At 33.6% G+C, this 26,901-nt stretch overlaps 1 protein-coding gene across 9 annotated transcripts in view; it reads right to left on the bottom strand.

Annotated features, from left to right (window-relative positions):
- Positions 1-514: 514 nt before the first annotated feature.
- Positions 515-26,901, bottom strand: part of LOC100933962 (ankyrin repeat and KH domain-containing protein 1) — a 134,404-nt gene continuing 108,017 nt past the window's right edge. For 4 of the 9 annotated variants that reach the window (XM_031953397.1, XM_031953394.1, XM_031953398.1 and 1 more), the window contains 10 exons: positions 25,316-25,490; positions 23,371-23,827; positions 22,459-22,605; positions 10,151-10,300; positions 8,390-9,999; positions 5,144-5,320; positions 3,309-3,560; positions 2,471-2,646; positions 1,256-1,420; positions 515-1,015 (listed from right to left, as the gene is read on the bottom strand). In XM_031953397.1, the coding sequence (XP_031809257.1) occupies positions 956-1,015; positions 1,256-1,420; positions 2,471-2,646; positions 3,309-3,560; positions 5,144-5,320; positions 8,390-9,999; positions 10,151-10,300; positions 22,459-22,605; positions 23,371-23,827; positions 25,316-25,490 (3,369 nt within the window). In that variant the 3' untranslated portion in view covers positions 515-955. The remainder of the gene's footprint in view (positions 1,016-1,255; positions 1,421-2,470; positions 2,647-3,308; positions 3,561-5,143; positions 5,321-8,389; positions 10,000-10,150; positions 10,301-22,458; positions 22,606-23,370; positions 23,828-25,315; positions 25,491-26,901) is intronic. The other 5 variants (XM_031953393.1, XM_031953396.1, XM_031953391.1 and 2 more) reach the window with 3 other exon arrangements.

Genomic DNA, 26,901 nt, shown 5'->3' with positions numbered 1-26,901 from the left:
ACCTGAATATACAACTGAACTATTTAGCACTTTAATGCTTTCCCATACTGTTGCATCAGATTTTTGGCATTATATAAACAATTTCACTTGCATATAGGGGTGCTAATATGCTCAGAGCCCACCCCACTAAACAAGTCAAGGCACAAGTAAATTACCTGATGTTCACAATTCTAATATAGCCTGAAACTGGTCAACATCATCTGACTCAAAAATCCTTTTTTTCTGGACATATGTACCAAAATGATGACTATATCAATAAAGCTCCATTGGCAGGGTTTTTGCTTTCACTTGATGAAAAGACCATGGTATTTATGGCTCACAAACTGATCAGAGTTACTAAGTCGAGTGAACAAGTTGAAAAACTAGTTTAAAAAGATCTCTCTCTTTTCAGAGTTCAAGGTATAGCACTTCTGATTTTTAAGGGATTTCCCCAATTAGATCCAAGTGACAATGAAATTGCTCAAGCAGCAGTGAATATGCAGTAAATATGAAAAGATCACAAACAACTTCCAGATACTGTTCATCTTTTTATTGAATATTCAGGTAAATATTTCACATTAATACAGGCTACATAAAGTAGAGCCACTATACGACATGAAATTTACTCAACTTTTTTTTCCTTTTAAGTATGTAAACAATTATACATGTATTTACCACCCTAAAAGGTTGAAATCATGTAATCATCTAGTTCTCTTCTGCAGACAAGTAGCATTCAGTACTGTTTAGCCAAAAGCACTAGGTTCATCTGATTTTAAGTTCAAAATGGCTAAACTAACTGGAGAACAGAATCAGTTGGATAAGAAATCGATTTGTTCTTACACAATGGGCAATCAAGTTTCCATTGTTAAAGCCCACACAGAAAATTGCTTAGTTAGGCACATTTTAAAAAATCCCCAGGGTTTTTCCAAGGTCATGGGTTTCCCAAACAAGGCTAAAGAGAAAAAGACCTTCTAACTTAGTTGACATATTTGAGATGCATGTTTCCAATATGAGGTGCCCACGTGCCAGGCCAAATCTGAAAAGGGGGAAAAATCATAAATTCCAATTAGAAATGTTTATACATCTATAAAACAAAATATAAATTTAATAGCAATCATTTTCACCAAGGGGAAAATATTCTAAAACACAGTAATAGTGGATTGATACTAAGGCAGCATGATGATAAAAATGATTTTTGGTGCTGAATGTCTTACAGTCAAAAATGAACATGAAAAAAATGTGAAAGGTAAGAGAAAGAATTAAATTTCTTTTTTACCTGTTGAGCATCAGTACATTCTGTTGAGTTTTGGACAACTTTTATCATAGGGTTCCAAGCAGGATCTGGGTTATGAAGTCCATTAAACAGAGGGCCACCTGGACCATCAGCAAGCTGAGGATGTGAGGGTATTATGGTACCTCCATACATGGAAATTGGCAGACCCTACACAACAGAAAGCAAAATATCTATAATCAGGAAATAATTTACCAATTATCAGATCATTCCCAGAAATCTTTTTCATATATACAAAAAAATAAAATAGTCCAAATATATGTGGTAGAAGCATTCTTGGAAAGAGAAAAGAAAAAAAGATAAGTCCTATTAAGAATCAAAATATGAATAATCTATCTTCAAAGGATTATTATTTTAAATTTCATACTTACTCATTTATTCTTTATTTTATTAAAGCTTTTTATTTTCAAAACATATGAATAATTTAAAAATTATCTTTCACCCTTGCAAAACCTTGTTTTCCAAAACATTTTTCCCTCGCTTCCTCCCCTAGACAGCAAGTAATCCAATATATGTTAAACATGAGCAATTCTTCTATACATATTTTCACAATTATCATGCTGTAACAAGAAAAATCAAATCAAAAAGGAAAAAAATGAGAAAGAAAAAATAAAAGCAAACAACAAAAAAATTGAAAATACTATGTTGTGATCCACATTAGTCCCCAAAGTCCTCTCTCTGGGTGATGTCATAAGATTATTATGGGAAAAAAATATTTCATAAACTTGAAAAGCTATTTAAATTTGGGGTCAAAAGATCACAAAATTAGAATTAGAAAGGACTTACAGTATCATCTAGACCAAATTCATTTCCAGATAAAGGAAAATTATGTCATGAGAGGCTAAGTTGATTTACCTAAGGCACACAGGGAATAGGTAGCAGAGTCAGAATCTAAATCCAGGCACTCTGGTATCAAGATCTAAGTCCTTTATCATTATAATTCCTGAGAGAACATCTCTTTCCACAAAATAAGTTTCTTCTAATAACCCAGTCAACTAGCATTTATTCAAGCCTGTGGTATATTGAAAGATATAGCTTGCTTACTAAATGAAGCAAAATTATCAGGCAAAATCTGAGTTTATGTCATCTCAGAGAAAGGGATATTTAATCACAACAAACAAAAATTACCCTTAAACTTGTTAGGATTTTCCTAGAGGTCTATATGGACAATTCCATATTCAAGAAATTTTATATCCTTACTTTAGAAAAATCCACAAAACTGCTTGCCATAGGCTGATGGAAAATGTTAGAAGGAGCCACCATTCCTGAATCATCCCTTTCCATTGGCTGGTGCTGCGAGAAGGTGCCTGCATCTGAGAGCTGCTGATGCAATGGGTGACTTCCCATCACAGGCTGTGACCAACCAGAAAGGCCTTCTGGAAAGAATTAGAAATGGGCTATGTGTTATTAATTTGATCAAAGACTTTTCTTTGAAAAAAAAGAACTGTTCTATATCAGAAGCTTGATTAGTCTGCAAAGTAAGAAAACTGAGGAAATTCTTATGAATAATCTTTCTAGTAATTGCCATGAGGCCTCTTCAAAAGATGTGTTCAGCAACATAAATTGGTCTTCTTAAGGGCTCTAAGGTTTGATTCGGAGCTAGATTAATTTAAGGGAAAAGGAAATATACTTTAATCCCTTTTAGTTGCTGTGCTCTGTGCTTTCAATACTCATCAACATTACAGCTATACCTTAAGTAACAAATTACAGCTGTAATGTTGACATCTCTAAAATACTATCACTTAAGAGCCTAGCTTCTTAAAATTGTGGTTCACAACCTCATAAAGGTTCTCATAACTGAATGTGGAATGTTGCTAAAAATTATAATTTATTATCAGTAAATATTTGATTTGTTTACTTATTTCATATACCTATACATCTGGAGTTCATGTAAAAAATTTGTTAGGCAAAGAGGGCTTGTCAGTGGAAAATATTTAAGAAACCCTGACTTGAGGAGCTCTATTACCACAAGAATTTCCTGCTAGCTTTAAAAGTCTTACTTGGGCTACTCCCTTTATAGAACATAGGACAATCTTACCTGACACACTATTGACTCCAAAGGACCAGATACCACTATGTCCAACAGGTGCTGTGAAATTAGTTCCTAGAGGCGTTGGTGTAACAGAGCCTCCCTGTCGAATTCGAGCAAGTCTCTCTGTTCCAATCGGGGGAGGTACCTTTCTGTCCTGACTGGGGTTGCCTCCTTTTGGCTGGCCCAATGTTGGTGGTGCAGAAGTAGCTGAAAGGGGTGAAGATGATCCCGAGGAAACAGATGGAATAGGAGAGTCACCTGGTGGCAAAATATTTCTCTATTGTTTTATTACATATAAAAACTAGTTATGGTAAATATTTGATAAACTTTCGAAGAGAATTGTTCCATCAAAATCCTACTCTAATGTCTTACTGCGGTAGAGATATGAACCTAGGTTTTGGAATGCTAAAGTTTCTATATGCTAAAGGAATTCGAACAATAAATATTTATGAGTATAGTATCCAGTAATGGATTGTATTTTAAGACAAGTTTGTATGTTAAATAAGGAAAAGTTACATTGTCAAAAAGATTATTAATATTCCTCACAAAACTGTCTTTTGTTTTTGTTGTTTTTGCTAAGGCAGTTGGGGTTAAGTAACTTGCCCAAAATCATACAGCTACAAAAGTGTTGTGTTTGAGGCTGAATTTCAATTCAGGTCCTCCTGACTTCAGGGCTGGTGTTCTATTCACTGTGTCACCTAACTGTCCCTCCAACCACAACTTGTAAAGGTGTGGAAAAGATTTGTGCTAGTGGAGAGTAAACACAATGATGAAACTGGCTTTTTTAAAGAAGATAAAAAATTAGTTTCTCAGAGCAAGATTCTACAAACAGTTTTAGACTATGTATAATTCTGGATAAAATTCAAAGAATACTAAAAATTGTAGCTTAAAAATTTCCTAGGCTAATCAGATGAAAGCAAGAAAAAGAAAGATACTAAATATTTAGTTACTTTCAGAGCTAAAACTCATCCTTGCCCTAGATTATAAGTACTGAAAATGCTTACATTTTAAAATAAGAATAAGTATTAAAAAGTATTACAAAGTTTCAATTGACTTCTTAGTTACTGATTTGTAAACAAGATGGGTTATTTTTTTCCTGGTATTAAATCTTTGCACTATCAAAAATGGCAATTAAATTACTGACTACCTTATGATTCATTAAATTTGTAAGGTTTTAAACATAATAGTCTTTTAGCAATGACTAAGAAAAAGAATCAAATTTATGCAACTTTCTTGAATGTAAAAACAAAGATCAGGACAGTGTTACAATTTTTAGTTTCTGATCAAATTTAACAAATTATTCAATATACTGCAAAGGGTCCTTTGTAAAAGTACCTAACTGATTCCTGTTCTACTCAGCACAAAATCAATAAAAATGTTTCAAGATATGAAGATTAATATGAGTATTTTCTTTCTTCTTTTCTTTTAAACACTAAGTCTCTCTATCTCACTCAGACTATAACCATAATGGCTGCAAGGAGGCCTTTTACCTGCTCTATTTCTGACTTGGCTCAGTTTTTCTCCTCAGGCAACTTGGAAGCTTCACCCCACCCAAAATTCTAAGAGGCTCACCATATTTAGTGTCAAACTTAGTGAATGACAGAATTCCTTTGACAAAGTGATCCACCAGTCTCAGCCTTACTGATAGTAAGGATTCTAGGTCTATGCTACCATGACCAGTTAGTTCAACAATTTTCCACGGTGCTTAATGCATCAATCAAAAGTGTTGTAAAATAACTTTGGTGGCCGTGAGTCTCATGGTTTTCTTAATTCTAAAGAAAATTCTCTTTAATTGTCAATAAATTAAGAAACTTTCATAATCAACTCCCCAAAATTCCTACATGAATTTGAAGCACTTGTCCAAGGATGGGGTGAAAAATGTTGTCTGTTGAAACTCGGAGTCCCAACAGGTGCTGGACCTTGTAGAAAAACCCGTGTTCCTTGTATGTTGGAAAAACTTGTCAGAGGAGCTGAAGAAGAAGATGGGGAGCTGCCAGATGGATCAATGGATGGTAATCCTGAAAGAAAGCATGGTCAAGATGTGTATTTAGTTGAGATTTTCAAGCTTGAAGCCTTACTTTTCTTTTAGGAAAGGAGATAAAGAATTCCTGCTGTAATGTTTAATCTATATTGAATTGCTTGCGGTCTTGGGGCAGGGGAAGGGGAGGGGACTTGAGGAGGAGAGAGAGAGAAAAATTGGGAATACAAAGTTTTGCAAAGTTCATTGTTGAAAGCTATCTTTGCATGTATTTGGAAAAATAAAATACTATTAAAATAGTTTCTGCTGTTAATCTTTTTTTTTTTTTTTGAAATTTTGTTTAGAGTATTTAACTTTATTTTTTAAAAAGCTTTTTATTTTCAAAACATATACATGAATAGTTTTTTCAATGTTGTTTCTTGCAAAACCTTGTGTTCCAAAATTTCCTCCCTTTTCCCCATCCCCTCCCCTAGATGGCAAGTAATCCAATATATGTTAAGCACATTCCTGCTATTAATCTAAAGCTTTATGAAAAAAAAAAAGTAATATGGAAGGGAAGAGCTTCCTTGAAATGGCTAAAAAATTCTTTAATTCAATACTTATTAAAAACCCATTCAATAATGTTCTCTGTGTTTCCAAAGGTCAGTGATCAGCTGTGCATTAAGGAGGAAAATACACATTTAAGGCCAAAATTATGGTTATGACATATTAACAGCTCATGATGAAGCATATTTAAACATACATCAGAAAAGAATGACTGCTTAAGAATGAACTAATCATCTAGATTAATTTCCTAACTTTCAATGAAAGAAAAAACATGGTAAAAATCACAGGAGGCAGAAAAGTACAATAGAATGATCACTAGGCTTTGGCATCAAGACCTAGGTTCAAATCCTGCTTCTGTGTTTACTACTTGTGTGACCATGAGGCAAGTCACCTCATTTCCCAGGACCTCAGATTTCTCATCTACAAAAACAAGAGAGCTGGCCTCTCTTTCCTATCTTGAGATCTAAGATGTTATGAGCCTAAAGTCAGTGCACAAGAAAAACTTGTGACTAAGCAGCATCCATGTCACTATTTAATGGAACTTCTAACCTCTATGTTTTGAAGAAAATTTTAAGAGTATAGTTTTTTACCTCTACCCAACAGAAATGTGTCCTTCCAGAAATGAGTACTTAAGACTAGTGGTGTGTTCCTGAAGAGTTTGATGAGGAAAGATGCCATTAAACCAAACAAATATGGAATAGATTATCTGTGGCAGTAAAATTAGGAAGTTATAAACTGACTCAAAATCTTTTTTTCCCCAAGAGTATTTTATTGTAGGGTGAATTTTAGTTTTCTTATATTTCATTACATATTATGAAAGACCTACTGGGGAACAGGTGAAAAGGCTTGAAAAAGAAAATAGCTATGTTCATTTTAAGAAAAGATAGTTTGTGAAAAACCTGTAAATTACCAAAAATTCCCCCAAATGGGCCTGCCTCCTTAGTTTTCTTTTTTTTTTTTTTTGGAGGCAAATGGGGATAGGTGACTTGCACAAGTCTGAGGTCAGATCATGCTCTATCCACTGCACCACAACTAGTTGCTCTCCCCTCCCCCGCCCCCAACTTAGTTTTCCAACTACACACTCTCTTTCTCATCATTCTGGAGGACAAGCTACAATTTTAAATGTATGCTCATATCTCTATAGCATTTTAAAAGTGAATTAAGAACTTTTCTTAAAATAATGCGAAACAGGCAGTACAAATGTTATTTTCATTTTACAAGTGATAACACTGATATGGCATGAATCTAATTTACCTATGGTCACAAGATGCTAGTGTCAGAGCCAAGATTCAAATTCATGTTTCTTGAACACTAAGTCCACTGGCATTTATACTAAATCACACTGATGTGATCATAATAACCTCAACACTAGGAACAGAACCTTTAATTTATCTTGTTTTCTGCTTTAATAGTCTTTTGAGAGCAATCCAAAATCTTTTGCCAGTTCCCAAAAATTTAACCAGCTTTATCTCTTTCTCATTATGAAGCCACAAAACTAGAACCATCTTTTGGAGCTTTTAAGGTGTTGTGTATATTTTGGATTTTATTATGTACTTCCAAATTTTTAAGTATAGTATATTTAATGTCATACCAACAGATTCACTTGAGGAAGGTGAACATCCCAGTCTACTACACACACAGTTTAAACAATATAGCCAATCAGTAAAAAGATAGCAGAGATTATAGCATAAATACTACTGTCAAATCCTTCAACTGGTTTTCTCCCCCAATGATTTCATTTCTAAATTACATTCACCAACTACAATTTTTTTCCCATAATCTAAAAAGTGCCATTCTTATTTCTACAAAATACATTTTATTTTGGCTCAGAATCTCATAAAAACACTAAGTTTTCCAAAATAAGTTCAAAATTGACACTGGTATTGTAATTCACCCAATTCTTTCATGGAGTGAATTCAACGATTGATTTCTAAGCATACAGAAAGAACAGTCAACCACTTTAAGCCTTTTAAAAAACAAATGTATAAATTTATGAGAGCCAACTAGGTGCTGCAGTGAATAGAACAAGGGACTTGGAGTCAGAAGACTTTGTGTTAAAGGTGGTCTCAGACATTAGCTGTGTGACCCTGGGTAAGTCACTTAACTCTGCCTCAGTTTCTGATCTGTAAAACGCAAACCACTCCAGTGTTTTTGCCCAGAAAACCCAGCAAAAAGGATTATGAAAAAAAGAAAAAAAAGAAATATCAAAAAGGAGGGTCTTTTATGCTAATAGGAGAAGTATGAATTTAAAAATGCTTTCTAACAGGAATAGGAAGTTAAAAAAGGATGCTATGAATCTGCTCTAAAATCACAAATAACTTACTTTGTTGCATCCAATTTTCAGAGGCTATGGAAAATGTTTGCAAGCTGTGAATTTTCCCTGAAGCACGCCTGAGCCCTTTATCAAAATTGTCATTTTATACAAAACACAGGGAAATATCTGTAAATAGGGCACAACTTTAGTGTTAAAGAGTCAGGAAAAATATAAAGAGGCAGTATCATCTAAAGAAATAAAAGCTGATCAAGACTGAGTAGAGATGATTTAGCTGGTAGTAAAACTTACCAACTGGACTAGTAGAAACTCGCTGGGAAGGTGGTCTGAATCCTGGTGCTTTGGAGTTATCAGGATGCACATTTTCTAAGTGTCCAAGAACGGAGTTACTCAGGAAAGTTGACTGAACAGTGAAAGATGGATCTGTGGCAGCTCGTGAAGATAATGGACAATCTCCCCAACCCTGGTTAGCTGGCACCTGGTTACTATCAAAAAGACTACTAAAATGATTGAAGAGTGTGGCTGGACCAAAAGTAGGTGGTAAAGATTTATTTGCTGGGTTAATGTGCATCTGAGAACCGTTCATAATGCTCATGGCTGAGGATAGCTGCACTGCAGCTGGTGGACCTTGAGGTGGTGTTAAAGGAACTGGATTTGTAACAAAAATAGATTGCGGATCCTGATGTACAGTTGCATTGGGTACCACTGAATAAAAAGAACCTCTAGGCTGCATTCGGTGAGAAACTCGAGGTGCTGGTACAGCTAACTGAGGTAAATTATTGGTGTCCTGATTATCAGCAGCAACTGATCGAGGAGATGCTAAGCTTAATGGAGCAGGCTCTGAGTTAGATGCAAAAGGCAATGACATAGGACTTAAATCAGATATGTTTGTTGGCAGTACCTCCTCCTGTGTGTTACTGAGAGGAGCAGGACTACTAGAAGAGCGGGTTTCTAGGGCTCCTGGGTTGTTGCTGGCAGAGATACTACAATTATTTGCAACTGAAGATGGGGTACACAGGTTTCCCACAGGCTGGTCTTGCGTGGACACCTTCTCTTTGGGAGTTGACATAGTAGAGAAAGAGTCTGTTTTATGTGCAGAAAGTTGTGTTTGTGGAGCACTAGAGGGAAGAAATGCTGTGGGAACTTGTCCACTGCTGATAGGTGCAGAGGAAACAGAAGGCAGAGAACTACAGGTGCTTGTCACAGTAGAGATCACTGTTGCCATGGTACTTGTCTTGGGAACACAGGCAAACAACTGCTTTCTGACTGATGAAGGAGTCCGGCTATTAGTAACACACAGAGGTTGGTTGGTAGCAACTACAGAAGACACAGTGATAGGACAACTGGCAGCAGATAGTCCAGTAGACTCTGACTGTAAAATATTTCCGTTTTGGTTAGGTAGGCGACCTGCACTGTTATGCTTTGGAGAACTATTGGTGCTTCCAGGGTTAACTGGTCTCACTGGGAATGGTCCCCAAGTATTAGGAGAGGGTGAAAAGGTTCCTCCAAACTGGGCCATAGGTAGGCGAGGATGCCGGATCTGTTGCATAGTCTGGGCAGCCAACAAGGCAAAATGAGGATGGGAATAAGCTAAAGGAAGAGAAACTGGGAAAGAAGAACGTACGTTTGCTGGAACATTCTTATTCAGTTTATTGGTGGGTTGGAAAGTAGATAGTGTTGTTGCCTGTGAAGTTACAAGAGCTGGAGCACCCAATGGAAAAGCATTTTTGTTTGAAGCAGCTGTAGTACCTACTCCAGAAGAAAAATTTGCATGAATTGATTTGGTGCTGGCAGGTGTTCTGATGTGATTTTTTGGAATTAAATCTTCTAGTTCCTTAGCAGGATCTTGAATAAGAGCATTAATAAGCTGAACTGCATACCTTGTTGACTCTGTGCCACCTCTGAAAATTTTTATTAAAAATAAACAGAAAAATATTATTCATTAAAGGAAGTTTTTTAACTGTCCTAGTCAAACAAAAAAGCTTCTCATCTTATATAAATACAGTCTTTATATCCCCCCCCCCCAACAGGTAGAATCATTTCCATAATTACCTTATTGTGATCATTCTTTCACCATTCTTATCTTTCTGTTTATCCACATCAATATGTGCACCAGTGACATCTTGTATTGCAGTGATATTGCATCCACCTCTTCCCATTATCCTGGACACAACTGAAGCTGGGACAGACAGTTTCTTTGACCTATGCCACAGAGATTACAAATCAATTAGAAAACATCAGATTTTTTTGTTTATCCTGTATTCATTTTAAACACACTAATGATAGGTCATTTTAAGTGATTCATATGTAGGCATTTGGGGGGGGGGGTTCATTTATCACATAATGAAGGCGAATTCTTAAGTCACAAACCTAAAAAAAAAAAAAAAGGCCACATATAAAGTCACAAACCTAAAAAAACCCAAAGCTTTTGTTATCTAATTAACTCCAACAATCCCAAAGGAGTCAATCACAGAATCTTTAAAGAGTTGAAAGGGCCATGAAGGCCATTTAGTCACAATACACACCTAAATAAAACTCCTCCCACACCAACAAAGATCTTCCAAATAAGCAATCTTATTTAGAAAATCTCTAGGGACAAAGGGTATGGGCATTTCAATGTCTTTGCCTAATTCCAAATCCAGGATGATAGCAGAATTGATACTTCTAGCAACAATCTATTAGCGGTACCTTTCTTCATACCCCGTCAACAAGGATTATTTCTGCCCTCTATGGAAGTAATATTCCACTTTTGGAGAACTTTTGTTTTATCCTTTTTGTTTTTTTAACTATGCTATACTGGTGAAATCAAGGATTTTTTCCAATATAGGGACCTCCAAGTTAGGAATTTCCTTTAACAATTCAGATTCAGATCAGTACCTTTTGGTAAATTGTCAGGTCTTTAAAGTTACCTAAGGACACTAACAGAGTAAGTTACAGAAGGTCTTTTTGATACCAAGGCCAGGAGCCAGCAGTCAACAGTCAATAGCAGTTTTGTTAGAAAAATGTTACTACAAAGGAAACCTAAATTTAACTCCCATATTCCGCTCCAGAGGCCAAGTAGAATAAGTGACAAGATGCTGATTAAATACTTGGAGATGTTTTTTCAAAGACTTCTGTTCTCGAGGCTAAATATCCAATATCCTCAACTTCTAAAAGTATGATTAACATTCTCTGAATGGTTTCTAGCTTATCAATGTGTCTCATAAAAGGTGACATCCTGAGCTAAGAACTATACCCTAACTATGTTCTGATTAAGGGCAGAATGAGGTAGGACTAACTTCCCTCATTCTGGACATCATGCCTCTCAATGCAGCCCAGGGTACATTAGTTTTTTTTGTTTTTGTTTCTTTTTTGATTGCCTTATAAATGCTATTAATTCATATTCGGCTACTTGTCTCATAAAACTTGCAGGTCTTTTTTGAGACAAAAATTTTTATAGAGAAACTTTCCTAATTTTGTGGTTAAATCATTTTTGAATCTAGGTATTCATCTTATTAGATTTGGACTGATGGTCTAAACAGATTCTTTTCAATCCCTTTACCCAATGGGTTAAGTAATTGCTAAATGGATTAAATAATTGTTTTGCATAATATGCAAATTTTATAAGCACTCCATTTATAACTTTATGGAAATTTTAAAAATTACAAAGCCAAGCAACTTGGAAGCTATGCTTCCACATTCACAAAGAATTGTTAGTAATTATAATTTGTTTCTACCATTTATTTGGTTTTGAATCTCCTAATCTGTGCTAAGGCATATCACTATCTTTTCCACAAGAATAACATGAGGGATTTGGTCAAACATTTACTAATTTCTAAGTAAATGACAAATACAGTATTTCCTTGATGAGTCAAAAAGGGAAATTATGTTAGTCTAGAATGAACTATTCTTGAATTTTTAGCTCTTTGTGAACATGACTTCTTCTTCTAGATATTAAATAATAGCCACTAGAATTATGCCACAAATCAATGTCACTAGTGTTACCTTTTTTTGAATCCCATTCTCCCCAGTCAACAGAGTTGATTCTGTTCTATATTTTTTGATGTTTGAAGCTTTCCTTGCTAGCTTTGTTTCATTCTGAGTTTTAAAACACTTCAGACATTACTCTTCTAGAACAATGCCCTTCTTTTAAAATTGATTCTCTTCTACTTTTCTTCTATTTTCTGTACACATCTTTTAAAAATATAAATTGGATGATGAATTCCCTGAAAATTCATATTGGTCTCTTTTAAGAAACTCCTTTTCCTTATTAGGATTGCAGTTTCAGAATTTCATTCTTGAAAATTACTTATCTATTCTAAGTTATTCAATGATTTTAGAAATCAAAGGTGTATAACCCATTTATGCAGATTTTTTTTCTTCTCAGTTATAAACACTTGGATATAACTTACTTTATTATTAAAGTTCATGTCATACCCAAATCCGGCATCCTATCCTGGTGGCTTGTTTTCCTATAAATTTTTTCCTTTCCTTTTTTTTTTTTTTTGCTGAGGCAATTGGGGTTGTGACTGCCCAGGATAACACAGGAAGTGTTAAGTGTCTGAGGGCAAATTTGAACTCGGGTTCCTCCTGACTTCAGGTTTGATGTTCTATCTACTGCGCGCTACCTAGCTGCCCCGTTTTCCTACATTTTTAAAAATTAAATTTTTATTTACATCAAAACACACTTCCCAATGTACATCCCAGAGTCATTCCTTATAAAAACGAGAAAAAAACCATTAATGTATTAAAAAGTCTTGACGTTTATCATACTCATAATCTTCCAACTGTGCAAAGAAGCAAAGGATAAAAAAAGAATATTCTCATATTTCTTTTTTGTAGTTATGTTTGATCACTACAATTTTGCAACATTCAGTTTCTAAATTTTTTGGGGGGGAGGGCTGTTTTTAAAATTTATGTTGTAGCAGATATTGTGAATCTACTTTTCCTGGTTCTGTTACTTCAAGTTGTATCAGCTCATATAAACCTTCCATACTTTTTTGTATCTATCATAGTCATTTCTTATAGCACAATAACATTCATTAATGTTTTTGCAACACAAATTACATTCCTCGAGTCTTAAGAACTTCCATTTTGTTTCCTGTTGTTTGTTAACTATAATGTGCTGGCACAAAAATTTCAGTGCATACGGGGCTTTTCTTTATATTTATATTGTTTATATTTATATTTATTGTTTATATATTTTTGTGAGTATATATATATGTTTTTTTCCCCTCCCCTTTCTATTTCTTTTTGGTTCAAAACATTTAGGTTAAGTTAGCAAAATTCCAATAAAACATAACATGATCAACCCTGGTCAGAAATATTTCACCCCTTACCAGCGATCTGTCATCGCTAATTTTTAAAGCCAAGATTCCAAAATCCAATTTCATTTTCAGATACTAGTTTCCTTAAATAGTGCTTAGCATTGTGTGGTGGGTGATTAACAAATGCTTGTTGACTAGATTTAACTAATTGTTTATATAGCCAAACTCCTTTTTGAAGACTGAGATGTAACAGATAGAAAAGTCAGAACTACCATCCATATCCATAGGATCTTCTTATGAATTATTTCTTCTGGCAATATAACTTGTGCCAATGTGACTCATGAGAGGCAGAAAATAGTAATAGTTTCAAAAACCTTGGAAATTTCTTGTCATATCTTGGATTGTGGGTTTCTTGAAAACAGCAGATCCTTCTTGTTCAATCAAGTTGTCAAAGTGTCAAAATAGTATATCTCAGGACTTTTCTCTATAGAGAGTCACTAAGCATCTCTACTTATCCTTATTAGATGTCCTTTAATCAGCACCACCTGTGGATCCACATTCTTATTCGTTAGAGGACAAGGACCTACTACACAACCGTCAGAAGATGCAACTCTTTCATTTTCTAAAAGAGCTTCCTGTTGATTAGCTTCATGAGAAGAATCAAGATGGTGCAATGGATAGATAGGGTATTGAACTTATAGTCAGGAAGATCTGAATTGAAATCTTGCCTAAGATAACTATTTACTCCATGATACAGGCAATTCACTTAAAATCCTTCAGACTATAAATCTGTATGATAGTATGAAGAAAATATTTAGTAGTGGCCCACTTTCCCTTTTCCCTCTGCATTACATTCTTACATACTCCAATTTCATTGTGTAAGTCAAGGATTCTCTCTCTGCTTCTTCAGATCTTTTTTCTTCATGGTTTTTACATCAACTTTTTCTAGAAATACTTAATTCTCCCTGAAAACTCAAAGAATAGGCATCCCTTCCTAAATTTTTTTTAAAAACAGATTTGACAAATTCCTTTGGTTTTGTATCACCCAGATTTCCCATTATATCCATTTCACTCCACCCTCTGTCATCCCTTGTGACAATTTTTTTTAAGTAAAAGAAAAAAAAAATCAGCAAAACTGATCAACGCATCAAAAAATTCTGATGTCATATGCAATGTTGCACACCCATGGATTCTGACCTCTACAAAGGAGCAGGGGGAGGTATCTTCTCATATCTCTTCTTTGGGGTCAAGCTTGTTCTTGAGGCATCTAGGTGGCATAGTGGATAGAGTGCTGGACTTGGAGTCAGGCATCAAACACTTACTAGCTGTGTGACCTTGGCAAGTCACTTAACCTCTCCCAGCCTCAGTTCTCCTTATCTGTAAAATGGGGATAATAATAGCACCTACCTCACAGAGTGATTATGAGGAATAAATAAGACAACATACGCAAAGCACTTTGCAAGCCTAAGGGGCTATATAAATGCTACTATTATTATTCTTTATAATTTTGCAACATGCAATTTTGATTGTTTTATAGTTGTTGCTTTTTAAATTTATATTGTTTCTGTCACTATGTTGTTTTCTTGGCTCTGTTTACTTCACTTTCATTCATGGTAATCTTCTTAAGCTTTTCTGGATTCATCATGTTCACTGTTTCATCAAGGAATGTCCATTTACATTAATATATCACAATTTAACTCTAATTGCTAACATAATTTGATGAAAAGCCTTTTTTTTTTTTTAATCAACGAACTTTTTCTGGGACAAAGGGTATGAACATTTTAATTGCTATTTTTGCCTAATTCTAAACTACTTTTCAGGATCACTGCATGAATTTATAATTCCAGCAACAGTTCATTAATGAACTGTATAGTGAAACTATAGCCCCTCTATACCCTCTCTAACAAGGATTATTCCTGTTCTTTCATCATCTTTGCCAATGGCAAAACAAGACTAAAGATTATTGTAATTTTCATTACTCATTATCAATAAACTTTCCTATTCTACTCCACAAAATTTAAACTTCTACTGTATCAAAATTATGGTAGCTCTAAGTGCACCGATTCACAGGTCATTTAACCTCCTTCAATCAACCTCATCTACACAAAATATGACATCTTGCTATTATCTACAATTGTTCCACTTGCCTGATTAAAAACTCAAATATATTCTCTTATCTGACTAAAACCTCCTGTCTTTCTACTTCTTCCTGTTTTATTTCTCTTATACCTACACCCCCCAACACTTTTTCAGATTGCTTATATCTATTCACTGTCCTTCCATACCAACCTTCAACTTAAAAGCCATTTCAACTGTACACTATTCTTTGTGACCTTGAATTCCTTGCTTCATCCTTCAGCCCTGTCCAACTGCTGCTCTTTACTTCCTAAACCTCAGCCCTGGGTAACTCTCACTCTTATCACCAGATGATTAATAAAGTTGAAGTCCTATAACTATGTTAACTTGGAACAGTACAAATTCGTGTTCTCCAATTTATAGTAGGGACCCTCATACTGTAGCTAAATGTCCTTTTATTCTTCTGTTTACATTTCTCAGAGAAGGTATTTAAAATCTTCTCTTGCCTATTAAAGCCCTTTATACTCCCTTGATCCCCTTTCTTTCTACCCTAGGACCTTGATTTTTACTTCAGACTAACGTCTGAAGCCACCTAATTTGGCATTATCTTTTATTCTCTACCTCAAATACCCTTGATATTATCCTTTTTCTGAGTCTCTGACAAAGTAACTTCTTTACATGTGCCCTTGACACCTGGTAACTTCTAATTTTTTTCAGCAGAATACATTCTCCATCATCTCACTCCCTTCTGAATTTTCAAATTTTTTGCTATTTTTTCCAAACATGACCAAGTTGTCCCCATTCTTAAAAAAACTTTCCCCACAAGGCTCTATAGTTGTCCTATATATTTATTTTTTCAGGCAAACTACTTGAAAAAGCTCTTAATACTTCTATGTTTTTTCCTCTCACTTCTTAACTCTTTGCAATTTGGCATCAAACTTATTCACTTGAAATGATTCTTTTATTAATTCAATAGTTTTTTTGGGGGGGTTTTTAATTTGTCTTTTTCTAGCGTTTTAAGTTGCAAGCCCAATTCATTGATCTTCTCTTTCTCTATTTTATTCAAGCCAGCCTCTAAAGATATAAAATTTCCCCTTATTATCACTTTGGCTGCATTCCACAAATTTTGGTATCATGTCTCATCGTTGTCATTATCTTGGTGAAATTATTGTGTCTATAATTTGCTGTTTCACCCTTGTGAAACAATCATTCTTTAGGATGAGATTATTTAGTTTCCAATTACTTTTTGGTCTATTTACTCCTAATTTTTTGTTGTACATGTAGTTTTTATTGCACTGTGATCTGAAAAGAAAGCATTTATTATTTCTGCCTTCTTGCACTTAATTTTGAGGTTTTTAATAAAGTCCTAATGTATGGTCAATTTTTGTATAGCTTCCATGAACTGCTGAGAAGAAAGTATACTCATTTCTGTCACCATTTAGTTTTCTCCAAAGATCTATCATACCTATTTTTTCTAATACTCTATTTACCTTTTTAATTTCTTTCTTATTTGTTTTGTGGTTTGATTTATCTAATTCTGAGAGTGCAAGGTTGAGATCTCCCACTATTATAGTTTTGCTGTCTACTTTTTCTTGCCACAACCATAACTTCTCCTTTAGGAAGTTAGATGCTATACCACCTGGTACATATATGTTTAGCATTGATATTGCTTCATTGTCTATGCTACCCTTTAGCAAGTTATAGTTTCCTTCCTTATCTCTTTTAATTAGAACAATTTTTGCTTTTGCTTGATCTGAGATAAAGATGGCTACCCCTGCTTTTTTGACTTCACCTGAAGCATAATAGATTCTGTTCCAACCTTTTACCTTTACTCTGTATATATCTCCCTGCTTTAAATGTGTTTCCTGTAAACAACATATTATAGAGTTCTGACTTTTGATTAAGTCTGCTATCTGCCTTTGCTTTATGGGAGAATTCATCCCATTCACATTTACGGTTAAAATTACCAATTCTATATTTCCTGCCATCTTATTATCCCCAGATTATGCTTTTTTTTTCCTTGCTCCCTTTCCCCCCTTACCTTCTTCCCCAGTTTTAAAATTATGGGACCCACTTGCGTGCAGCATGTAGCTCTCCCTCTTAAGGATCCTGCCCTCTTCCCTTTGAATCCCTTCCCCTATTAATATTTTCCTTTTCCCTTTTCTTCTCCCACTTTTTAAGCAATTTATTTCTTCCTCTGTTAATCTGGGAAGCCTATATTTTGGAGGTAGTCATCCATTTCACTTAGGTTATCAAACTTATTGGCATAAAGTTAGGCAAAGTAACTCATTATTGCTCTAATTTCTTCTTCATTGGTGGAAAATTCTCCCTTTTCATTTTTAAGACTAACAATTTGATTTTCCTCTTTCCTTTTTCTAATCAGATTTACCAAACGTTTATCTATTTTATTGGTTTTTTCATAAAACCAACTCTTAGTTTTATTTATTAATTCAAGTTTTTTTTACTTTCAATATTATTAATTTCTCCTTTTAATTTTAGAATTTCAAGTTTAGTTGAAATGATTCTTTTTAAAAAGATAGGAATGCTCTCAACTGCCAAATCTGATGTTTTTTTTTTCTTAATATTAATTTTTTTCAACCTATCTGATGCTTGATTACCATTCCTCCCCCCCCCCCCCAATGTGTTTTTTAAGTTTACACAGCACCACTCTCCCCTGATTAGCTTTCTTCCTACCTGTTACTCCTCCTCCTCCTCACAGTCTGCCCTATTGGATCAATATGTACAATATGGTCCTGGAGTGTAGGTATTTCTCAAGATTATGTTCTGGATCTTCTTCTCTTCTCTCTTTAATTTCTTGCTTTATAAGCTCACCAACTCTCAAAAAGTTAACTATCATTTCTATGAAGATGACTTTGGGATCTACCCACAATCAGCCTCATCTTTACCAAACTTTAGTCCTGGATATAAATTCTTACTGGAAATTTCAAACTAGATGTCCCAGAGACATTTTAAGTTCAATGTCTAAAAATGATTTTATTATATATTTTCCCCCAAACTCTCCCCTCTTCCAAATGTGCTTAAAGTATCACCACTCTACCTATATCTCAGGTTTGTCAAAAGCTTTATTCTGAGCACCTCATTTTCTTTCCTTTTAGTTGTTTTGTGGTTCCTTAGTTTCATAAAATCTACTGTACTTTTTTCTTCTTCTCCACCATCAGAGTTACCACCTTAGTTTAGTCCCTCATCACCTGTTACCAGGGTCACCCCAACAGTCTTAACGATCTTCCTGCCTCATTCCTCATCATGCCTGTCCATTCTATACACTGCTGCTGTTAAAGTGCTATTTCTTAGATTCAGATCTGACAATGTGACTACTATGCAAGGAATCCTAATAGAAATGCAAGCTTTCTATTACTTACAGAATAAAACACAATTTCCTCTGTTTAGTTTTTAAAATCCTACATAAGTTGGCCTAACCATTCTTTCAAGCTTCATTGTACATTTCTCTCCCTCCTGCACTCTGTAACCTCGAAGTCTTCTTTCTCCTTTTAACTTAAGATCCTCTACTTTTCATCTCAGTTCTTTTTGCATTGGCTATTCTACATGCTTAGAAGGCATCCTTCCCAATTCTCTTTCTCCCTTTCCTTATTTCTGCCTCATAATCCCTATATCTCCTCCTTAAAGATATATTCTGAAAAATCTGAATGAAAATTTTCCTAATCCCTTTCTTCCTGTGTTTCTGACTTTGAACATTTAAATACTATGTATTCAATGGCCTTCTCATAAGAAGCATCCAATGTTTTCATCCCGAAAAATCTATACCCTTCCCCCAATCCCATAATCAATTCCTTCTTCCATTAATGAGTTCTTCCTGGAACTTCTATTTCAGGGAAGGGTTGGGGCCAGAAAACCTTCAGTCCTCCTTCTACCCCTTTGGTCTTTCTGGAATTCAATATTTTGTTTCAACTCATATATCCTAGTCCCTCCCACATTCTTTTCCCCATAACCTTCCATTCCTTTCCATGTGTTTTCTTCTCCCATTATTATTTAAGTTACTTGAAGGCAGGAACTTTTTATTTCCCCCTTGCATTTGTATCTTCAGAATTTAGCACCAGCAGAATTCTGCCTGGTACATAAAAAGCATTCTAATAAAGGTTTTTTGGAAACTTGCCATACGCCTTCTCTCCCAGACTATATGTGTGCATTTATTAACTTTAGAATTATGCTATATTTTCATAAGTACTTGTCTCCCTTGTTGGATATAAGCTCATTTTAAGTGTTTGATTTTTTGATATTGTAGCCCATCCAGGCAAATAGATGGCACAGTGGATAGAGCACCAGTCCTGAAGTCAGGAGGACCCGAGTTCAAATCTCATCTCAGACACTTAACAATTCTTAGTTGTGTGACCCAGGGCAAGTCACTTAACTTTGCCTCAACTTAAAAAAAAAAAAAAGAAATTGTAGCCCATCCAAGTAATATATTGTGAAACACAATAAATATTTATCAACAAATGCTGAAGAATGATACTTACTTCCTAAAGGTAGTAATCATAAGGTACAAAGACATGTTTTTTGTACCTGTGGACTGTAAGGTTTCATTTTGTTTTACTATTATTTACTATTCTCTCCATTAATTCCAGGGGAAAGAAGTGGGGGTGTTAATAATAGTGACACAAAAGAAAGCAAACACCCCCTCCTCTTCCACTATTATAACATTTTTAAAAAAATGCATAGATAAATGCATAGAAATATAAGGAATTTTAGAAATAGGCAGATTAATAGCACAAGTAATTTTTATCATGTACTTTAGCAAGCAGTGTGAAAAGATTCATGATTTCATACATAATTTTCTTTTTTGGGTTTTATAAGTGTATAGAAATGCAAGTCTTTTTTATGTTTAGAATAAAAAAAAATTTTTTAAGTTGACTAGCAATAGTAATTTATAGTATTCTATCATATAACTTTTAATAATCTGTAATTCTTTTGAGAATTATCAGTTCTTAGTTTTTTAGTATTTGTCTACTGGGAAATAGCTTTTGGTCTTATTCCTTTATTTGACTTATCTCTATCTTGGATAAACTCTTATCAGAAATATCTGATAGAAAGATTTCTTCAAAGGCAACCCAGGAATTTTTAAATATAACTAGTTATAATTATATACATTATAATATAAATTATAATCATTGATATAAATAAAATGCATTAATTTGCTTGTGCAGTATTTTTTGTATTTCATGTAGCTGAAATCCTTGATTTGATCTTTTGAAATTGCCTCTATCCTTGTCTGGTTTAAGACATCCCTTATCTATAACTGTGAAAAATACAGAATTTAATTTATTTATGGTATCTTTAATATTCAAATCACCTATCTACTTTTAATTTACAATGGAATACAGTATAAGATGTTGGTGTAAACTTAATTTCTATCAGACTGCTTTCCAACTTTCCCAAACAAGTTCTTACCAATTAGGAAATTCTTTTCTAGATAAACTAGACTTTCTGGATTTACCGATAAGATCTGATTGAATTCAATTATTTTTATTCTTCCTTGTCTAGTCTGTTTATTAAAACGCATTTTTTTTTAAGTGTTAAATGGTTATTTTTAATATAAACTATATATAGAGTTCAGAAGTGCTATTCCTCTTTCATTAATTTTTTTCATTACATATAGTTCTCACCATAAATTTGCATTACATAAATTCATATTACACATAATTTGACTTTACACAAAGGATTCTGAAAGAAACCTATATTCCAAAAAGTTGGCTGTTGTGTCCTCCTCCCGCCTCCCCCTCATTCCTGTCTTTCAGCTTAGGATTCCCTGGCCTTCTATACTTCCACCAAAAAACAAAAACCAACCAATCAACCAAAGTTGTTTTTTTTTTTTTTTTTTTAAAACAACTTTCCAAATAAAAGCAGATATGCAGCAAGAAAAGTATTGCTATCTCTAGGGGAGAGTATTGGCTTGAATCCTCCAATATTGAAAGAAGAAAACATTTAACCCACTCTACCCAACCAATCATTTGTTTGTCTTCCATCCAACCTCAAATGCTGCATGTCTGTCTCCAGCCCCTGCATTTCACTTGTCATCTCTTGATGACCTTCCCCATGTATTTACGCCTCTGTGTTACTCCTGTCAGTTCTAGCCAGGCCTCTATGTGGCTGGTCTTGGTCCTCATCTGTTTCTCCTCCTGCTCATTTCTGTTCCATGTCCTGAGTTGTTCTTTTTTTGTCTTTGCATTCCCAACATCTGTATAGTAGCACATGACAGCTTAGCATTTGATCCCACTGAACAAGCACTCCTTTTCTTGCACCTTCCCTATCACCTTGCTCTGGTTTTCATCCCATCTTCTTTCATATATCTTCAACCTTATCACCACTGGCTACCTTCCCAACAGCCTAGAATCATGCTTGGGTCTTTAATTCTAAGAAATAACTATTACCTAACCCTTCTAGGTGACCTGGTTATCATCCTCCATTTCTCTTCACAATCAGTTGTTATTCTCTCAACTTTCGAGCCATATCTCATATAATTCCCTTTTATATACATTCAAAGCAAATAAGATTCAGATTATTTCTGTTTGAAATGCTCATCCTCTACTCATATAGTTGATAAAATGTTTCAAGACCAAATCAAAAGTCATTTCTCTTCTTAAGACTAGCCTGATACCTCTGTTTAGAATGACTTTCCTATAAAATCTCGAAGAGATTTTTAAAAAAATGATTCCCTAATGCATCTATCATACAATATTGTATGTTACAGTTATCTGTATTTAATGTCTTATCTTTCCCTTGCATTAAACTGGTAAGGTCCTTTAAAGACTGAAATTCAGCTAAATTTTGTATATTCCCTGGCTATAAAATAATTTTTTAGTGAGCAATAAATTCAATTCATATGGTACTATGTTCTACTCCCCCCAAACCTATCTTGTATTATATTGTTTATAAAAGAAAAGCACATGCAATATTTCAATTCAGTTTCACTGCATTTAGGAATAATTATGACATTGCAGATTAAAATAATAATTCATTATGCAAATCTTAAAAGTCCTTAAACTTATGAAAAATAAACTTTACCTTCGCACAACTTCTTTCCACCCTTCCTCTCTCTTCTGGCCTCTCTTAGGGCTGGTAAGATTTAGTTTTATGTTTGGAGAACTCACTGGCAATGACACTGATTTATAGTTTGTTGACAACGAATTAGAATTAACTTCACCTTCAAGTCTGTAAAGACAAAATATCTCCTTCTAGTAAAAGCAAAATAAAACAAAACCCTTTCAAGACTAAATGAAGATGGTTATTAGCAATATATGATTAGACAGTCAATAAATGTCATAAAATCCCTGAGATGTAATTGATCTTAGAGAAGAATTATTCAAATACGTTTTCCTCTGTTGCCAAGTATATATGTGAAATGTGAGAAAATTTAAGTTCCCAAAGCTTGTGACTTATTCAAGATCACATAATTTAATGGCAGAGGAGAACTAAAACAAGGTTCTTCTGATTCTCAAACACTAATAGAATCACATACTTCCTATAATTCATATTTGAGAGACTGTATTACATTCAGAATGTTTCATAGACTTGAGTGTACAAATACTCCAATTTAAACTATAAAGTTAAATTTAAAAGCTAGAAATGAGACCTAATATGTTATTATACAAAGTAGTACCTAAATAAATTCAAACAGGTTTGTTTGTCAGTTTTATAGGCAAACAGTAGGATGAAGGGATTACGTATATTTTGAAGTTGAATTTAGTTTAAGTCACCAAGAATAATTTGTTAGGAATTATTCTGTTGCCTAAATAACAGAGTGAAATATGCTTTGGAAGGCAGAATCAAATTTTTAAACTGTTTTGAACAGAGATGACAATCTAGCAAATTTGATTGTTGGCATTTGATAATATAAAATTTGTATAATCCAAAGTATTTAGGTATAAAGGAAAAAGAATCTAAAATATAAAAAAAAAATTAGGACAAAAAACTTACCTTGTTTGCATTTTGGAAGTGGTGGTGCTGGTTTTTTCTTCATGAGAATGAATTAACAATGATGTATATCTTCTATCACCAGATGAATTTACATCCATTGTGAAGTTTAACTCTTGGCTTTTACCACCACTGCTACTCTCACTGTTACAATCTGTGCTATCCAGGTTATCAGAATCACTATTTCCACCTGCACCACCACCTCTAGGTTCTCCATTTATTTTATTTTTATCTGCCTTTTGTTGTGCAAGCGATATATGTTGATCTGGCAAAATTAAATGCACAGTTGGAGGTGTCTCTTTTGTTTTGTTTTTTTTATTTTTCCGATTGGTGCTGGGGGTTGTTACTACATTAGCCCTTTTTTTCCCAAACACATTAGTAAAGGTAGTAGATGTGGCAGAAATCCCAATTGTAGTGGTAGTGGTTGCACTAGGAGGTTCTATGGGAACTTCTTGCTCTGCTAATAAAAATGAATAAGGAAATGTTATATTCAAAACATGAGTTTCAGATAGTCAATCATTAATAGATTAAGTTTTTTTGTTTTCACAAATTCCATCTAAATAAGAAACTATCAGTTACCATCAGTACTAATATACTAGCACACACTAAATCTAATTTAATATGAAAAATAGAGTTCATTAAAAAGTCCTAATCAAATTTAGTTAACATATTCTTAGGTAAGAATCATTTGAATTTAGAATTAAAAACTCACTTAGAAAGGTGGTATTTTAGAAATAGTCCCCAAACAGAGCATAGTACAGCCATTTTAATAATACAAAATATTGTTAGGGAGCTGATCCCCACCTTTTTGGACTCCCAAGGTCCATCTGTTAGGTTCTAGTCTACTCCATGGCTAGAAACTTTGAATGATGTAAAATTGTGCAGCCTTTTGGGCTATGGAAACCTCTTAAATAATGCCTCTGAATATGTTCTTTCACTTTTCTTTATGTGTGCTGCCTCTTTTCTGACTTAAGTTATTGAGAATCTGAGGAGGGGATATGGCTAATTGGTTTTTAAAAAATATACTTCTTTGACAATATAAGTTTTCTTTTATCAATATTTTTTAAAACGTACTCTTTAAAATAATGGTTACTCTGCCCTAAAGAGTGAGCCATATCTTGTAATAAAGAAAAGGAATGAGAGGGAAGAAAAAAAAAGATAAAGAAATGCAGCAAAATGAAGCAATACCTCAAATTGAGTCTGACAGCATGGGTGTTATTCTATACTAGTAAATTACCTTATCTCTTCTTCTTTAATGAAAGAAGAGAAATATATTTTTACATGTCATCTAGAAAGACAGGCTTGGTAATTATAATTACAAGGCATAGCACAATTTTTCACAAAGGGACTTACTGTACACTGTACTTCTTCTTCAAACTACTTTTGCCTATTTTCCCATTCTTATTTCTTTCTCTAATTTTCTAGTTTCTGTGTTAGCTTCAAATATTATAGGGTATTTAGAAATATGTACTATAAATCAGGACCAGGAAAACAACTTATACAATTACTACAACACTATAAACACAAACAATTTTGAAAGTTTTTAAAAGAGCTCCGAAAAGAATGAATAACCAGAATTCTAGGGAATTAATGATGAAGTTTGCTACCCACCTCTTAACAGAGAAGTGACAGACAGAGAATACAGAATGACTTACTTATTTTCTAATCATGATGAATATGGAAATTTATTTTAATCGACTATATCTATTTGTTACAGGAGTTTTGTTTTACTTTTTCTGTGTGGGTGGGAGATGAAAAGGAGAGAATTTTAAAAATATTTTTAAATTAAAAAACCAAATTTAAAAATGTTCACTATTAAAACTATCTATAAAATTAAAAATTAAGTTATACATCATGGTGAGCTTTGGAGAAAAATACAAAAATAATATATAAATATAGATAGACAAAAAATTTTTTATTACTTTTAAAAATATGTACTATCACTTACCTTCATCGTCATTCTCTTCTTCATCATCATCCTCTGGTAACTCTAAATTTTCCTTAGGTTTGTTTTCCTCATCTTCTTCCTGCTTTCTTTTTTGTTCCTCTTTCTTCTTTTTTCTTTTTTCCTTTCTTTTCTCTCTCTTTGCTGCAAGAGCCTGTTTTCTGCTCTCTTCTCTTGACTGTAAATAAAGTAATCATATAATGTTATCAGTGATTTGGTTAATATTATTTTAAAGTATATAAAAAAGATTCATTGTACTACTATAACATGCATATAGGATTTTTAAAAAGACATGATCATTTTTGCAAGTAATATGAATAGATATCTGGCATTTGTTCATTTCAAGATCAAGAATACTAAGAAAAAATCCACTGTAAAAAATGTTAACTAGAAGAGATAATACTGAAGTAAATTGAAGAATATAATAAAACTTTGAGGAAATACTGAAGAATATTGTCAATTTTTAAAAAAAATAATTCCACAATCCTGACAATACTTCTGTTTATACATTACCACTGATATATTGGAAAAATATGTTTTTTACATTACTGTAAAAATACAAAAGCAACACTGAAACAATAAGTTGTTGTGCTCCATCTCAGGAAAGAGTTTGAAAAAGAATAGGTCATCATCTACTTCTTTCTTCTGGAATCATTACAAGGATTATGGTAGAATTTTTCCTGAATTCTGCTTCTACTTTAGGCAGCAAAATAAGAAATTAATATGTCAACAAATAAAATTTATCAAAAAGAAAAAAATGAAAACAGACTTAAGTAATCATTTCTTCTCAGAAAATTTCAAGAAAATATAGCCCTAATTCATGCTTATTTTTAAACTATAAGATCTTTTCCCTAAAGATAAAATGTGCAGGTTTTTTTGGTTCCTTTTACAGGTAGCTAAGTGGTATAGTGAATACAACAGTGGACCTGAGGGTCAAAAAGATTCTAGTTCAAATCCTGTCTCAGACATTTATTGGTCATTTCATATATACTCTGTCAGTCTTAGTTTCCCCATTTTTGAATGGGTAAAAAAAATAAATAAATAAAAGATTGTAAAGTGCTTTGAAAATCATAAAACGTTATATAAATGTTAATTTTTTTGTTTTTTTTTAACAAAAATTCATGTTTTTTGATTTTACTTAACCTAAACTTTCCACTAAGTTACTCATTCTCTTCCTTTATAATGAAGAATGAAAAAAAGGTCAGCAAAATTAAGAAACATGTTGAAAAAGTCTATTATATTAAGTTCCATTCCCATACCTGTACCACTTCAAAAACAAACAAAAAATCATTTCAACAAATAAATATTTATTAAGCATCTATTATTTACTAGATATTAGATATGGAGACAAAAATTATAGAGGAAGTTGTTAACCAAAAATATTCACTCTTACCACTCCTATTTATCAATTTTAGGAAATTTCGCAAATAGCAGTAAGCCATGAAAAAGAAAATAAAGGAATAAGCATCTGTAATAAAGACATTTAAATGTCTTTATTTGCAGATGACATGATTATATGCCTTAAGAAACCTAAGACAGTAAACAAAAAATGAAGATAAAAAATTATTTTAGTAAAGGGGCAGGACACA

This window comes from Sarcophilus harrisii, chromosome 2 (assembly GCF_902635505.1).
Source record: "Sarcophilus harrisii chromosome 2, mSarHar1.11, whole genome shotgun sequence".
NCBI lineage: Eukaryota > Metazoa > Chordata > Mammalia > Dasyuromorphia > Dasyuridae > Sarcophilus > Sarcophilus harrisii.
Note: the sequence above shows the minus strand (reverse complement) of the source record. Positions and strands in the feature narration are given on the sequence as shown.